Source organism: Haliaeetus albicilla, chromosome Z (assembly GCF_947461875.1).
Source record: "Haliaeetus albicilla chromosome Z, bHalAlb1.1, whole genome shotgun sequence".
Classification (NCBI taxonomy): domain Eukaryota; kingdom Metazoa; phylum Chordata; class Aves; order Accipitriformes; family Accipitridae; genus Haliaeetus; species Haliaeetus albicilla.
This window is the reverse complement of record NC_091516.1, coordinates 19,678,767-19,695,625: the sequence shown is the minus strand read 5'-3', so window position 1 is coordinate 19,695,625 and position 16,859 is coordinate 19,678,767. Positions and strand designations below refer to the sequence as shown.

At 37.4% G+C, this 16,859-nt stretch overlaps 1 protein-coding gene across 26 annotated transcripts in view; it reads left to right on the top strand.

Moving 5' to 3' along the window:
• PTPRD (protein tyrosine phosphatase receptor type D) overlaps positions 1-16,859 on the top strand; it is a 1,298,969-nt gene that overhangs the window by 1,237,281 nt on the left and 44,829 nt on the right. For all 26 annotated transcript variants that reach the window (XM_069776173.1, XM_069776170.1, XM_069776168.1 and 23 more), the window contains one exon: positions 9,107-9,282. In XM_069776173.1, the coding sequence (XP_069632274.1) occupies positions 9,107-9,282 (176 nt within the window). The remainder of the gene's footprint in view (positions 1-9,106; positions 9,283-16,859) is intronic.

The window sequence follows — 16,859 nt, the reverse complement described above, 5'->3', positions numbered from 1 at the left end:
AAGAAACTAAGCATCTGCCAAGCTGTAATCCCTCACTGATGGTCACTTTGCCTCTTGATGGTGTTGCACAGACATGGAATGCTATAATTGCTACTCTAGAATGGGGCACAAAGCTGGTTTTTTTCAGTTGCCCGTCTCTGACTGTAGTCAATATAAAGCGATTCCTGGAAGGTCTTAAGGAGCATGTAGTAGAGATTTCCAATTACTTCTTTCCACCCATTGATAATATCAAGTTGTTAAAAATTGCATTAGCCCTGAAACACAAGGCTTAGTAACACTTTCAAAGTGGGGTTTTTGGTACCTTTTATAAGTCTTGTTACACATGTTCAGACCTGGTTTTGAATCCCTGCTACATTCTTGACCTCTGTAATTACATATAGCATGGAGTTCCACAACAGAATTTCTCACTTTGCAAGTAGTTTTTATATTATTAAACTCACCACTGTTTACATTTGATTACATTAGATGTCCCTTTTGAAGGAAAACTCAGATTACTTGTGGTAATTTGAATTTCTACCTGAAAGAAAATACTACTTTGCAAAATTTTGTTCCCATGTTCTTGAAACCTTATCGCTCCTGTTGTTCTATCTTTTGATGTGTGCGAGAGGGACACTTGGAATTTTACAGTATAATGAAAGAATGTTATAACATTGTGACGTTCACTGTATGCATCTAAGTGGAATTGAGGGCAGAATTTACCGATTAAAAGAGAAATACATCAAGTTAAAACAGCTAGGCCTGTGATCTTAAACCTCTAAAGAGTAAATAAAATCCTGGGAATAAAATGTTTAAATATTCTGCATTTTAAAAAGTCTTGCCAGTTCTTTTAGGAGACATCCAAGACAAAAGTCTGGCATATGTTACATGGATTTGCATAATGCTAGTGATTAAAAAAAAATTAAAAAATAGTATCTATCATATTTCAGCAGTGCAGTTTTTGTTTGACGGGAAATCTAATGCCTTTAAAATGCTGCTAAAGCTAGACATTTCTGACTGTAATATAAACGGTCAAGAAAGAAAAAGGCAAGAAACTGCTATTATTCCTATTTGTCTGATTGCTGGTTATTGGTTAATTATCATCTATGTATGATCTATCTAGTATGTAGCCCATGATCTTTAGATTTAGAAAGTATTTTGGTCAATATAAATTCTTCAACATCTACTGAACAGTCATGGACTATGCAAATTATTTGCACGCTCTCGCATTTGTGTTGCATTCTGCTAATAATATGTAATTACACACTTAGAGTAATTGTATGTCTCTTCCCCCTGCACACCTGGAGTGCTTTAAAAGCAACAAAAGTGTTTCAGTGATGAGGTAACGAGGTGCAGAATGATCAGTGAAGTAGACTTCATGGTGTAGAAGTTTCTATGAAGCAGACTTCACAGAATAGACTTCACAGTGGCTGTCTCAATAGCAATGCCGAGACAAGTTGTCAGAGTATAATAATTTTGGCCTATGGATCTACTTAGGTGTTATAGTTGTAACTTAATGACAAAAATGCTGTCATTCTCGATACCCTAAAAATCATTTCAGAACTATTCTGACTTTTTCCTGTGTACATACCCACATGGTCCATTGAGGAAGGCTTCAGTAAAACATCCAGTGACTTTGTTCTTGAATGGGTAATGAAGATTTGGCACCTCAAAATTTACTGTACACACTCATACTGAAACTGGTTTTTGCAGGAATTACCAAACTAGAAACCATTTCATGTCATGTTGGTAGAGGCATTCATCAGCCCTTTTAGTGCATCATTTAGAGGTATAAATGAATATTTCCATCAAAAAAAGACTCCTTTAATAGATAACTTTGGTGTTACTTAGTCCTGACGAGTTGGAGAATCACTAAATCAAGTTTCAGACAGCGGTAAAGTAATCACAGTCTGATGACATCATGTTGGATTTCAATATCTGCTTTGCACTATTATGCAACATACTGATATCTCAATGTATTGTGGCCAGTGTGCTGGCACAATGCTGTTATGTGTACCTCTGAGGAACTGCACGGAACAATGTTTACTTTCATTCTGTACCCTTTCTTAATACTAGCAAACTTTTAAAACAAAACAAAACAAAAACTTCCTTTCTTTTCCTTAACAGAGCTCCTCCTGTTTCCCAGCCCATTTTTCTGCTGCATACCATCCAAGTTTCTCATCTTGCCTGCAGATCTTCTACAGCTCCTGGTTCTTTGTTTCCATCCCTACATTTCACGTTTTTCGGATTTTTCTCCCCTTTTTCTTTTCCTTTCAAATACTTGTCTTCTGTCCTCTACACAATCCCTTTCTTTGTCCTGCTTAATTCTGTATCTTCTGCCCACCCCTTCTTCCCTATATAATTCTCTATAATTCAACATTTCACTCATTCCATGTCTTCCATCCTATCCCTCTTCACTAGACTGTCCTAGTCCTAATAGTCCATCCACAATCGAGCAATCTATAGGTTTTCTTTTTCTGTTGTTTCTTTTTTCTTCTTACCTTGCACTGTTAGGATGATCTGTAGTAAATTTTCCTCAGTCTTTGTAAAAAGCTTTCATTTTACCAATATTCATTACTACAATATCTTCATTGATCTTGTGCTGCTTCATTTTTCAGTGAGTTCTTACAGTACAGATTTGTACTTAGACCATTTGAATTTGATAATCTCCTTAACTATATAGATTTTATGTTACAAAAACTTCTACTTAAACAGTTGTTACTGGCACCTAGTAGCTACCGTACTTCATTTTTGCTCTGACATAGTTAGAAACAGCAGTCATTGATTTAAACCATAGTAGAGCTTCTTCAGCATTTTGACTTCATCATTGCATTTTTCCAAGTTGTTTACAAGCACGACAGAATTTAATCCTATTACTTCCTGCTCTTTTTATGACTAACAGCACATCTCTTAGGAAAGCAGTACAGAAACAAAAGTTTATGGTTTAATTTGTTTTAAATAGAAAGGCTGTTCAGTACTTAGCCTTTGTAAAGGCTTGAAATAATTTCATGATTTGATTTCAGTTTGTGAATAGAACGTGAAGTCTAAAGCTATTTAAGATTATAACTGTCTTCAGGAAATCAAGTGAATAATTCTGAGGTCTACATTATTAGCCTTGTGGATCTGAGTCTATGTTGCAGCAAACTCTACTGTCATCTCAGTTCATGAGTACAGTCTCAGCATAGATCGGGAGCTATAAAGTTCATTTTTTTAATCTTTTGCACTTTAATTGTGGCATTGGCTAATTTTCTTTCATTGCTTATTCACTCTTACTCTGTAAAATCTGGACTGCTTTGTTCTCCTGAGATATTTGAAAAAGGGAAGTCTTTTATGCTCAGCTACTCATCTGATTCTTCCCCCATTGTACTCAATTCCTGTCTGGCAGAATAACAATATTGCAGACTCTGGTCATTCATCACCATAGTTGAAAAGGCTGCTAGAAAATAGTTATGGTAGAATTATGATCTGGAAGCTTAGTCTTTAGCTGACTTTTTGTGCAGAAACTGTCTCTGCCTTCATGAAACTTGTAAAAGTCAGGTTATACTGCATGGATTACCCTATATTTATACTTCAGGTATGCCATCCTGAATCTTTAGTAAACCCCACTGATGCCAATAGACTTAGTTAAGGTTCATATCGATATAACTGAAGACAGAATTTGGTTGCTTTGTCCCCTTCTTGACCTGTGTTTTTACAGAACAACTGACCTTTCTTAACTATTAAACCCAAATTTAAGTAATAATGGCAATTGCTGCTGTGCTTGTGGGTATGTTGCCTTCAAGCTATGGAAGCTAACAAAGGTTTGCAGGATTTCATTGTACTGCAGTCAAACTAGTTGTGATTTGATTGTTTTTGCACTATTAGACTTGACAGAGAATTGTTCAGTTTTCTTAGCTCAGAATGGGGTTATGGCCAGAAAAGTCATTGCAGAAAGTGACATTTTAATATTTAGATTTATTTGCCTTTGATAATTTCTGCTTGCTCAGTGTAGATATTTACACATGTTCAGGTTTTGTATTTTTAAACTGTTATTTTTAAACTGTGCACACTTCATTAGGCCTCTTATGATAAGGCACCTTCCTAGGAGGTCTTTAAGTTTATGCATTGTGGAGACATAGCTGATGAAGCAAAAACTGGAGTGGCAAAGTGTGAGACAGAAAGTGAGAATGAGAGAATGGTATTACAGAATACAAAAGGATTTTGGAATGGAGTGTGAAACCAAGGTCATGCATGAAAACAGTGGTGAAAAGAGACTCAGTGTGAGAAATGGGTATGATACTTGAACAGACTATGAGAACGGATGGAGAACAAAGAAAACACCTAATGGATACTGTGTGTGAGAGAGACAATGGAGCTGAGCATTGTGAATCCTATTGCTCTCGATCTCAGTAGAGATATAACCCTATACGGTACTGTATTCTGCTAGAGATAAACCCTTGATGAAAATCTTGCAGTGCAGTGTTAGAGCAGCACCTAGTTTTTCCCCAAACTACATTAGTTAAGTCATTAAGAGTTGCTCAGGTCCTGTGGTAAATGAACTTTCCTTTCCATGTCCCAGCCACATCCTTTTCATGCACCATAAGGCTGAGTTGCCTTGTGAAAGGATTTTTCTGGCTAAAGAACAGACAGGGGGTTTTGTGTCCTCTTGATAAAAGGCAAGTGGAGAAATAGAGTAGAAATTTCCACTTTAACCTAGCTGGGAAGAAATCCTCTTTTCAAATATCAGTAGTTGTTAATCTTAATTCCTTCTTACTTGCATCTGTGATCAAGGAAGGCATAATCTGGAAGCTTTTCTTGATTCTAATTTAAAGAATTAAATTCAAAGAACTTCTAAAAATTAGAAATTATTTATTTTAATATGATTTATCAATAAATTTAATACAACTTAGTAAGTAGCAAGGGTATTTATAATTTTAGACTTTCTGGGTTTTTTTACATCAGGTACTAGGATTGACTGCTCAGATTTGTAAAGATCATTCTTTACTGCACAGTTTGCAATACTTCTCATACTTAATTTTTGAGCTGTTTGTGCAGTATCAGCTCCAGAGGACAGCTTTCCCAGAAGATCATTTAACCACTTTACAAAGTGTTGGTTTTCTTTTTCATTTTTTCCTTAGGCTTTTATTTATAACATATGCTTCAAAGTATGATACCAGGCATCATAATATAATTCTAATTTATGCAGAAAGCATTTCTTACCAGCTTTCCCAGTTCCTTTGGTAATAATACCCAGTTGGTGTAGATTTCTCCTGCTGGCTTCGTTTTTCTTTCTCATCTGTTTTGTGAAAAAATGTTTTATTATCTTGATAAAGGAAGAAAATATGGCATTGTGCCTGACAGTTGTATTTTCTAAGTCATTAATTCCAATATCCACAATAAGAAGTGCCATGTAAAAAAGTTTCAACTCTACAGGAGTGAGGCTTTTGAACTCCAATTTCTGCTTTCCATGGAGGGAAATCATGCTTTTCAGCTATAGGTTTTTTAAAGGGTTTAAAGGGTTTAAAGGGTTTTTGTTTTGTTTTATTTTTCTCCAAGAAGAGACTTTCAATCAGTTCTAATCATAGTCAACCACTCTTCCTGTGCCCATCCATGCATCTTGGCTGAGGAGTGCCATTTGCTGCCTCTCTTGTGCTTCTGAAGTTACAAACTCTTTCCTTCCCTGAAATATTTTGCCAGATTTTTCCTTTAATTGTACAGAAAGACAAATCAAATTAAAATTTCTGTTTAAATATCATTTGAACATATAAAACAAGAAAATTATTAAGCTTTCTTGGGCATAAAGGCAAAATTTTATGCCAGACTACGGTAACCCATAATCTGAATAATTTCAAGATTATACTGGCTCTTAATTAGTGTCACAGTTAATCAGTGGGTTTGTTCATTACTAAGTAAGTAGTGGAATGAAACACTAAGCTTACCCAGAATGAGTGGAGAAACTCTTCAAATTGTAGCTAAAAACAAATAAACAAAAACATGTTGAAGAGGTACCTCTACTTTCCATTCAAATTCAGATTATTTCAGAGGACATTTTCAGATGTATGCCACTGGTTGTCAGGAACAACAGGAGTGTGCAGCCCCTATAATTCCTGGTTTGGCATCACCAGCAGGAGACCATACATCAGAACAGATTTGGAGCTGAAAGCTTGAGAAACATTTCTTTAAAGATATTTGATAATTTATTGTGTTTCATAGCCAAAGAAATCCAAATCTTCCTTTGTGGCATGAAGATAGTCACAGCTTTAGAATAAGCCAGGGAGCTTGTATCTCCTTCCCTCTCTTTTGAAACAGTTTGTGGAACCTGACCGAACCCTGGGGTTGTAAACTTGGGCATGGCAGATAGATCGGCTGTGTAAACATAAATCATTCATTTCTGCTCAAAGACTTAACTTCTGTTAATTACTTCAACAAACCTTTTGTGATGCACAGTTCTGTATTTTGGCTAACTCTTCTGGGGAACGCTTCCATGTTCAACACTGCAGTAGTGTGGGAAACACTGCTTTGCCATCCTACCAGCACTGAGATCTCACATGCGTATCTTTTCTTCCTCACGTCATCGGTTAGAAAAACAGCAGTGACATCAAAAATGGTTCCTGCCATGCTTTGTCTTCCAACATGCACATAGTCTGAGTTAAAAGCTAGACACTGCACTGCTGCATCCAGGAGGGATGGCACTGAGACCTGTATGTCCATGTTTACACCTTTCTGTGAGCATGGCTGCCTTATTACTCCAGACTAGTAACATGATCTTCACCACACCCAACACTCACCTTGGCAGGCAGCATGTTAGGGTCCAGCTCTCAGTACAGACATAGCATTGCATACCCTCAGTGTAATGCTTCAGTTGTAGATCTTTGTTTCAACCTAGCTTTTCCACAGAGTACGTCTCTCTAGATCATCTGTCTCTTGAAAAAGAAGTTGTTAATTCAGGTTCTTACTGATAATTCCTCCAAATGTGTGTCTCCTGAAGTTTTAACTGAATTGCACTAAATTTTTTTTTTTTTTTTTTGGCCATAGTTATAAAACTGTCTTCCTTACTGCTTCATTCCACCATTTATAGCTCCTCTCCTGTTTTCTTTGTAACTTTGTGACTTTTTTCTCATTAAGTACTTTAGAGGTAGTATGTGAACTTCAGTATTTTTGTAGAACATATGTCCTGGTTTCAGCTGGGACAGAGTTAATTGTCTTCCTAGTAGCTGGTACAGTGCTATGTTTTGAGCTCAGTATGCGAAGAATGTTGATAACACTGATGTTTTCAGTTGTTGCTAAGTAGTGTTTAGTCTAAAGTCAAGGATTTTTCAGCTTCTCATGCCCAGCCAGCGAGAAAGCTGGAGGGGCAGAAGAAATTGGCACAGGATGGAGCCAAGGCAGCTGACCCAAACTGGCCAACAGGGTATATTCCATACCATGTGATGCCACATCTAGTGTACAAACTGGGGGGAGTGGGGACAGGGGGATCGCCGCTTGGGGACTAGCTGGGTGTTGGTCAGCAGGTGGTGAGCAATTGCACTGCACATCATTTGTACATTCCAATCCTTTTATTATTGCTGTTGTCATTTTATTAGTGTTATCATTATGATTATTAGTTTCTTCTTTTCTGTTCTATTAAACTGTTCTTAACTCAACCCACGGGTTTTGCTTCTTTTCCTGATTTTCTCCCCCCATCCCACTGGGTGGAGGGGGAGTGAGTGAGCGGCTGCATGGTGCTTAGTTGCTGGCTGGGGTTAAACCACAACACTCAGTTAAAGAGATTCCAGTTAGGAGTTGTCTTGCTTCCATGTGGCTCAAAGCATTGACGTGTCTGGTAGACACACCCAAAGTCCCTCTCTAAGTCTTGTCCAAAATACCTGAGCCTTGAGCAATTGACAGTGTAGGTCCAATGTGCCCACAGGATCTTGGATTCCACCTCCTTTTCATGCATTTCATTTTTATTCAGACTTCCAGAGGTCTTTATCTCATTCACACACCATATAGCAGATTCCACTGTTTCTTAAACCTGACTTACATAATGTGTTTTGTTAAAACAAAAGCTCATAGTTAGTTTCCCATTTAATGGGACAAATGAATGTAGCACTAATATTAATAGTCTGACAACATTAACCCTTTTTTCTATATTTAAAAGAAGTGCAGAGAGCTCAACAAGAGTGTTAAATGGAGCTTACTCAGGGCATCTGATGGAGAGAGACTTTGCTGTCTGGCCCAGGCAGGGGCTGCCATACTGGTGGGTGACTGCAGGCAGTGTCAGACCAGCTTTTAAATGCTGCTGTTTCCACTCCCAGATATCTCCATCTTCTACAGATTTTCAGGCTTCTTTTATACTTCCTTATCAGACTGAGCCTTTGTTTCAAAACAATAGTTATTCCCAGGGAGGCCATCATATCCCTCGACTCCCCAGATGGCATACGTTCATGTCCTGGTTTCAGCTGGGATATAGTTAACTGTCTTCCTAGTAGCTGGTACAGTGCTATGATTTGAGCTCAGTATGCGAAGAATGTTGATAACACTGATGTTTTCAGTTGTTGCTCAGTAGTGTTTAGACTATAGTCAAGGATTTTTCAGCTTCTCATGCCCAGCCAGCGAGAAAGCTGGAGGGGCACAAGAAGTTGGCACGGGACACAGATAGGGCAGCTGACCCAAACTGGCCAATGGTGTATTCCATACCATGGGACGTCCCATCTAGTTTAGGAACTGGGAAGTGGGAGCAGGGAATCGCCGCTCGGGGACTGGCTGGGTGTCGGTCGGCGGGTGGTGAGCAATTGCCCTGCGCATCATTTGTACATTTCAATCCTTTTATTACTACTGTTGTCATTTTATTAGTGTTATCGTTATCATTATTAGTTTCTTCTTTTCTGTTCTATTAAACCGTTCTTATCTCAACCCACGAGTTTTACTTCTTTTTCCCGATTTTCTCCCCCATCCCACTGGATGGGGGGGGAGTGAGTGAGCGGCTGCATGGTGCTTAGTTGCTGGCTGGGATTAAACCACGACAGTTCACTTGCAAATATCCATGTACTATCTGGCATGCAGCAAGCTAAGATTCACCAATAAAGCTGTGTCAGAGGATTTTTTAGGCATTGTACAATAGGACAGAACAGAAATGCTGCCCCATGTTTTCACTCTTCTCTCTTTGCAGGCATACCAGGTAGTGACTATATCAATGCCAACTACATAGATGGATACAGAAAGCAGAATGCTTATATAGCAACTCAAGGGGCATTGCCGGAAACCTTTGGTGACTTCTGGAGAATGATGTGGGAGCAACGGGGTGCAACTGTTGTCATGATGACAAAACTAGAGGAGAGGTCCAGGGTAAGGAAAGCATATACAATGTTAATAATAATGTACCTGAATAATCACTTACATAAGATTTTTGCTTCTTTCATATATGTTTGTCTGCCTCTTGTATATGCAGAAGAACCAGTGGGTTTTTAGGTTGCCACCAGTTAAAAGCATCCATAGTATGAAAATCAGTTATACAGGAAATGTTAGTTCCACTGTGAAATTACATAGTCACGGCACTTATTTTTGTAGGGTTTTTTTACACTCTGAAAAACTTGAAATCTCTTGATCCACAGTGATTTTTTTTTTTTTTCTGTTTCAATCATACTGGAAATAGTAGGAGGTGATTGAAAATGTTACTTCTTCTGTAGGATCAAGAATATGATTGTATCATCCTGTTATGAGGAAGTTATATGCCGACAACATTCAGTTCTCAGTTTTATATGGTATAGATTAAACATTACTTAAGATTAGTGTTCATCGATTCTAATCGTGGATGTTATTTGGGGGGGTAGTGAAAGGAAAAAAAAATAATAAGAAGAGAAAGATAGTGAGAAAAAGAAGAGGGAAAAAACCCTTCTAAGTGGTCAGCCAGAAAGAGAAGTGAGTGTCCAGCCCTCAGCACCCTCTCCAGTAGAGCCATCATACTTCTGCCACAATAACTCTGTATTTTATATCAAGATGTACTCAAACTCATGGGTTGTTCCTGCTTATGATGTTGTTATCATTGCTGTGAGCACATGTTGACCGGGGAAGGTGCTACATGGCTGGTTCATTGGTGACCTTTCTGCAAATGCTTAATGAGTCCTGTAGTGTAAACCAGAAGGTACATCCAAATGTAGAAATCAGGGAAGGGGAGAAAGAATGGGTGATTCTAACATCAGTGGCAATCACTTCCCTTGGGAACCTGTCATAACAACAGTATCAGGGTTTGCAAGTATAAATCCAGGCGATGGATAACAAACAAGAGTGTCACAGGAAAAATACTGCCACAGGCGTTCTGGGGTATGCTGTCCTGGGAGCTTGTGTGAAGAGGCAGGGAGCTGCAAGTGGGAGGCAGGCTGCAGGATTGCAGGTGGAAGGCCCTTAGCAATACATAAAGCTAAGGTACCTAGGGGTGCTGTGCAACATGCATTAAAAAATGCCATAAATACAGAGGATCAAGAACAGTTCAGAAAGAAAGAGACTAGGGAGGAGGAGAGGACATTTATCATCCAGAAAAGCTTTTAAATCAGTAAAAAGTATCTTATGGAGGTAACTGCATAATAGTTGATATTTCAGTAACTCATGGATGAGCTCCATTTCAAGATGAAAATGTTTTTGCATGTGTAATCTTGGAACAGGGGGAATGCACCATAAAGCCTAATGCTGTACTATTTTGGGATTGATATTTTTTTCACATGCTTGGCTACATATAATTGCAATGATTATATAACTTGTTGAATGTTTTGGCAACAGTCATTCCTTTCTGGAGGCTTATCAAAATACATGTATATATTTATTCTTTTACCATTTCATCATTTTTTAAAAATAGACTAGGTTTTTTGCAGTTCAAGCAATGTATAGCATTCTAATTATAGAATCACTTTCCGCATGTATATTCAACCTACATTAACACCGCTGCCAGTACATACCTGATGGCAGTTAGTATATAGAAGAGGATAATTTTATCAGAAATTTTCATTTTATCTTATGTCTACAGGCCTTGTCTAGTCTAGGCACTGACAGTTCTTTGGAATTAAGCAAATGAAATTTTGCCCATTTCTTCACTAATTACTTCTTATATAATAAAGTTGCTGCTAAATAGCATCAGTGCTAAGAAAAAATCTGATCCTAATAAGCAGCCCATTGCAGAAGGTGTACTTAAATACTTGAGAGTTTATCTTAATACTGCAGGCCACAGACAGCCACCATCTAGAAAGATGTTTTGATGTAACTAAATGAAATTCTACTCATTCTCTCCAATAATTGCTTAGTAGAGTTTTAAGCTAACTCTAGCCTTTGCTGACTGCACCCTAAAAATCCACCGATCAGAATAGTAATCACATCCAGAATTGATTAGCATTCAGCAGCAATACATTCCCTAAGTGTAATGAGAGACCAGACTATCTAGTCAATGGATTGTCTGTGCATTCAATGCTTATGTTTGCATATTTTTTTGTGCATAATTTGGCTCATTCTGTGTTCATAGGTCAAGTGAGTTTGATGCACTGAATGCAGAGCATTAGAGACCAGCTATGCAGTACGTCATTCAGCTCCAGTCTTAGAGTCTGTAGCTCTGTGAATATGGCATACCAGTCACCTCTTCTTCTAATACAGTAGCTACATGTAATGTAATTAATGGTATTGATGGTGAGGCAGCAGTGGGAATCCCTGTGTGGGAAAAGAATACCATGACAGCATTTCATTGTTATTTTTTCTCATGCTATCATTTTTATATAGCATATCGTTATGGCAGGAGAGCAAATGAAATTTCAAACATGAAATACAAACACTGTTACATACCATTAGAGATGAAGATCTTCACTAATTTTGCTTCTCCTGTTCCTTTGATTCCTTTTTGATTGCTTTTGTGTCTTGGCAGCCTGATCATTATTCCTGCTGCAAGGCAAGATCATTTCTCTCTGGGACTTCATCTACTTTCCATCTCCATGTCGTCATTTCTGTTTAGCTTGCTTTTTTCATTATGTAGTCCTGCAGCTTGATATCAGCCTTGTTAACCTGGACTGCATAGATAAAGATGGAATTTTAATTGCATCTGCAGAAACAAAGTTGGTTCATTAGCATGTGTTAGATGTCTGAGTAACTTCAGCTTTGAGAATGTACATATTTTGCAGCTGAGTACATCAAATGAAGATGTTACAGCGAATTCATTATTCATTTGTTTGCCTAAAAGGAACCTGCAGAAAAAGAGAAGCTCTTTCACTTATAACCTTTCACACTTTGTTGGTTTTGTATGAAATGTCATCACCTGAATCTCAGTTGACCTAAACCAGACTAGGGGGAGAAAGTCAGTCCTACCATTCAACTACCATGCACATAATTTATATCAGAAAGGATTATACACTCTGGCAGTGCATGGAACAGTGTTGGTAGCATATTTGTCACCTACATGAGTTTAATCTAAATGAAATAAAATGATGATATTGAAGGTTGCAAATTAGAGATTAAAAAAAACAGTTGTGTGTTACACTAAGAAAGCTGTAAAGTATGTAAAGCATTAATGTGTGATACCTCTCCCACTTCTCTGTCTTCCCCTCTACCCCCAGCAGTGCAGATTTTCCTTTTTTTCTTTTTAGATCCTCTGAATTAATGAATGTTCTGACAACTCGTGCTATAGTGAGTGATGTGAACAATCAGATGAAGGCAGAGAATCTCACTTTATAGCAAAAGATAATATTGCCTTAAACAGGAAACATTTAGTCCTGCCCCCTGTTTCAGGATAGGATACTGTTGCGGATCGTTCACTTGAAAGAGAATTCAATCCTTTCCTTATTTGCTATGTAATTCCTTATTTTGAATACACTTACTGTGTTGTTTTGGAACTGAGAAAATACTTACCTCCCTCCTCAACCTCATTGGCAATATTTTCTATGTCGGGACCATAGTGCCTAGGATTAGAATCTTCTGTCAAAAACACCAATCAGGTCAAAGCTAAATGGTAATATAATGACCCGAGCAGTATTCAAATATGAGCCAGATTCTGAACTTCTATACTGATGAGGAAGGCTTTAGTTTTCATGCTGATACTATCATCAGCTTCATTCAAATTTGCTAATGACTAGGTGAATACCTGAGGAAACTATATTTGTGGCATTCTGTTAGCCTGATCCAGACACTCATTTGACTGTCAGGAAGTGGATATCATCAATATTATAAGCCAAAAATGTATAAAAATATAAGCATAGAATAATCATCTTGGTTTGTCAAAGTTTAACATCCTGAATCCTGAGTTTTCACTTGGAAGGGGGAGGTGTAAACAAACCCAGTAGAAAAGTCATGTATCCTGTCTCAGATTTTGTTTCCCAATATTGAAATAGGTGGGACTATTTGCATGGGTCCTGTATCAGTTCCATAAGAACATCTAAGGATAGTTAAAAGTCCCTGGACTTAGCTTCTTTCAATTGGTCACTGCTACGCAAGAGAGTCAGGAAAGCTGGCACTGTCTGGAGAAAAGCCAGGTAGGCTTTTCCTGAGGTTGCTGCAACGCTAAATATGTACTTCTGTTGTTCCAAGTGTCATGCAACAGGTCTGAATCTTCCCAAATCAGAACACTCCATCTGAGTCTTTCAATTCATTTTTTATAGATTTATAAACTATCCCATATGTTAGAAAAATGGAGATTGGATGACAGTAGAAATAATCATGTAGTGGATGACAGTGGAAATAATCAAGTAGATGAAGATGTGTGTCTTGGAGGTGGAAATTGTAGTAACAGCAGTTTTGGGATTCGTTTTTGCTTGGTGGGTTTAGGGTTTGTTTTTGAAGCAGTGGGACATAATAAATTATATCAGGGAAGCTTTTTTCAGATTCAGGTAGCACAAAAAACAAAACTATTTGAATAAGCACAGTGGAAAGTGTAATTGTAACTTGGGACTCTTTAGTAAGAATAGTTTTGAAACAAACTTCTGCCCACCAAAGATTTCTGAATCTTGCTATAGGCACGGAAAACGTAAGGGCAGGTCTGGGAGAAACCCTGATTTCTTCTGCTCCAAATGTACAAATTGCTAACATTTTTAATGAATCTTCATTTGTAGATGGCAGAGTAGACACTGGTATCTAATGTAGCTGACCTCATAGCTAAGACAAAGGAATAGTACATGCACAACAGTAAGTAATAAGCAAAGAAAACTAAGGACATTGTTTTCCTGACTGTATGAAATGCATTAAGATCTTTCAGACAAATACAGGCTGTGCAGCAGAGTTTTATGTGATTGTGATTAAGGTAGTTTTCCATTTGTTGTGCAAGGCTTCAGCAGCAAATTTCAGATCCTTCCTCCTAAGTATGTTTTGGCAGGTAATACTGGAGCTATTACCTGTCAAAATACTGGATTGAAAATAAGTGACAATAAGACATCTTCACTAATGTGAGTAGAAAAGTTATCAATACATGCACTTAACAATTCATTATAGATTATATCAATATGCTCCCAAGTGCACCTGTATTCTACTGTATTTAGAAAAAATGTAATTGATTTGTGCATAAAAACTGCACTGATGTTTTGTATTGGGCAGCACAGGTATGTAAAAATGGATTTTTTTTTAAATTGTGAAATATGTATTTAAACATAGGAAAAGATAAACATTTTAGCTATGTTTTGCAGCAACTAGTAAAATACGCATGTCTTTATCTGGTAAGAGGTAAGTTAACATCTGTCCCAGTAGATGTGTTAGCAGACAGGACATGTGTTGCAGATGGCATTGTTTCATACTGAATTGTACTGTTTTACTACAGAAGGATTAAATGAGCAACTTTGTCATTGTTCATTCCCTAATTTTAATGGCAAACCAGTAAGTTCTGTATCAATAATGTACTATCAGAATTTTATTTTACTTCTTTAGTGCTCTCAGCTTGCTACGATATGAGTCAGAAGAATGAATGAGAGAGCTGGCAAAAAAAAAAAAAAAAAAAAAGGAAAAATCCGAAGTCAGGTAGACCATGTGTTCACCAGATTTACAAAAATAAAAATAAAAATGTGTAGGTTTGTACTGGCTTTTTTTCACTGTAACAGAATGCAATGGCCACAGTCCAAGAATTCCTACACCATTGTACAAGCTGGAATCACCAGTTACCATGTCACAACTGTAAAACTCAGCCATATGGCAGTTCATTACAGAACAATTCTCAGCGGTGCAAGGCCCAGGATGTGCTCAACTCTCACTGAAATGCAGTCAGTCATAGGTCCTTAATTCATGTAAGAATCTAATCCTAGATGTATACTAACAAAGATTGCACTCACTAATAAATCTTAAAGTTTCTTTTTCTAGACACGTTACAGGTGGAAGTTCTGTGCCAAGGTGCCTCAGGTAAAACTCAGACTATTATGTCACCCAGCCAAATAGCTGTGGAAATGCCATACTATAAGCAGGGTGAATTTTGTGTGAAAAGAAATGCTGTAACGCCACTACATATGCTGAAAGTAGTTTTGGCATGCCATGTCTAGTTATTTCAGCTTACACACATTTGGAGTTGAGCACATGCAGATTTAATGCCCCATGTGAAAAGATGTTGGTAAAATACAGAGGATCTAGAAGAGAACAATAATGATCAGAGGTAGGAGAAATGATTTATGGAGAAAGTCAGAAAAAATTGGATTTGGTTTATAGATAAGAGAGTGGGTTTATATATAAAAGAGTGAAGGAAAACATAATAGTCTTCCAGCATGTGAAAGGCTGTTAAAAATTTCATGGCAATCAACTGTTTTCCCTGCCTATGGGGCTCTAGGAGGAAGAAGTACCTTTGCAGCAAAGATGATTTATGTTAAACTGTTAAAGAACTTCCAAAATACAATGTCATGAACGGAGCAAACTCCATAGGATATTTTGTGCAGTCTCGTCCTGCATCTTTTTCCTGAAAACTGTAAGCTTTCAACAACTGTTTACACCAGAGTCTTACCTGAAATGATACAGCAATACCTGGTACTGCCACAGGTATTTTTCAAGGCAACCATCCATTTTTTTGTGTTATGATTCTGTGTCCATAAATGAAGTGGTTTCTCTTAGCTGTTAGGGTAGACTGATAGTTTTCTCAAAAATACCGTTTCCCTGAGGCAAGTATATAGCAAGCGGTTTAGTCAAAACTGTATTGTAATTCTGTAATTTGACTTTATTTGCTTAGTTCATTTGCTTTGTGCTTGAGGTAAGACATACATTACCACCTCATATAATTTTTCTCTTAATACAGACAGAGGGGCTATGCCACATGTAGACAATGCCCATTGACATTTTGAGTTAGAAATTTTCCTTGCAAAATTAAAAATTCTGCATATTTATTTTCAAAATGCAATGATCAGTTCATGTTTGGTTTAACACTGCAACCTATTACTTCAGTGCAGGGTGTTCTTTCAAGCAATTTCAGGCTTGAAAAAGTCAGTGAATGAATTTAGTATTGTTTAGGAAAAATAACCCCAAATTTCCTTATTTAGCAGATTCTGGTGAAAAGCTCAAGACCAGTTCTCCTTTATGGTAAGAAATACATCTGGAAAATTTAAGTTCTTCAGACAGGTGTCTCTGAAAGAGAATATTATGATTTACATTAGCCATCATTTATAAAGCTTTTCCTATTTTCCAAGGAAGTTAATGGATACAGCTGGCTACTGAAAGGTACATGTTCGTAATAGATGTTTTTTCTGGGTAGTCCTTCTGGTTAATATGACAGGAACTGTATGAAATACATTTATGCGATTAAGAATTTTATCCTTGTATTAAACTAGCAGTAGAAAGTTCACCATAACTCAAAGTTCCATTCAAAAATCGAAATCCAAACTGAAACCTCTTAAGGTCCCCAAAATGTTCTCCAGTGCACTGTTTCTCATTTTTGTCCTGTTTCATCAATTCATTTCTGGCTTTCAGGTGAACAAAAATCATAAGAATAATAGAATTTTGTT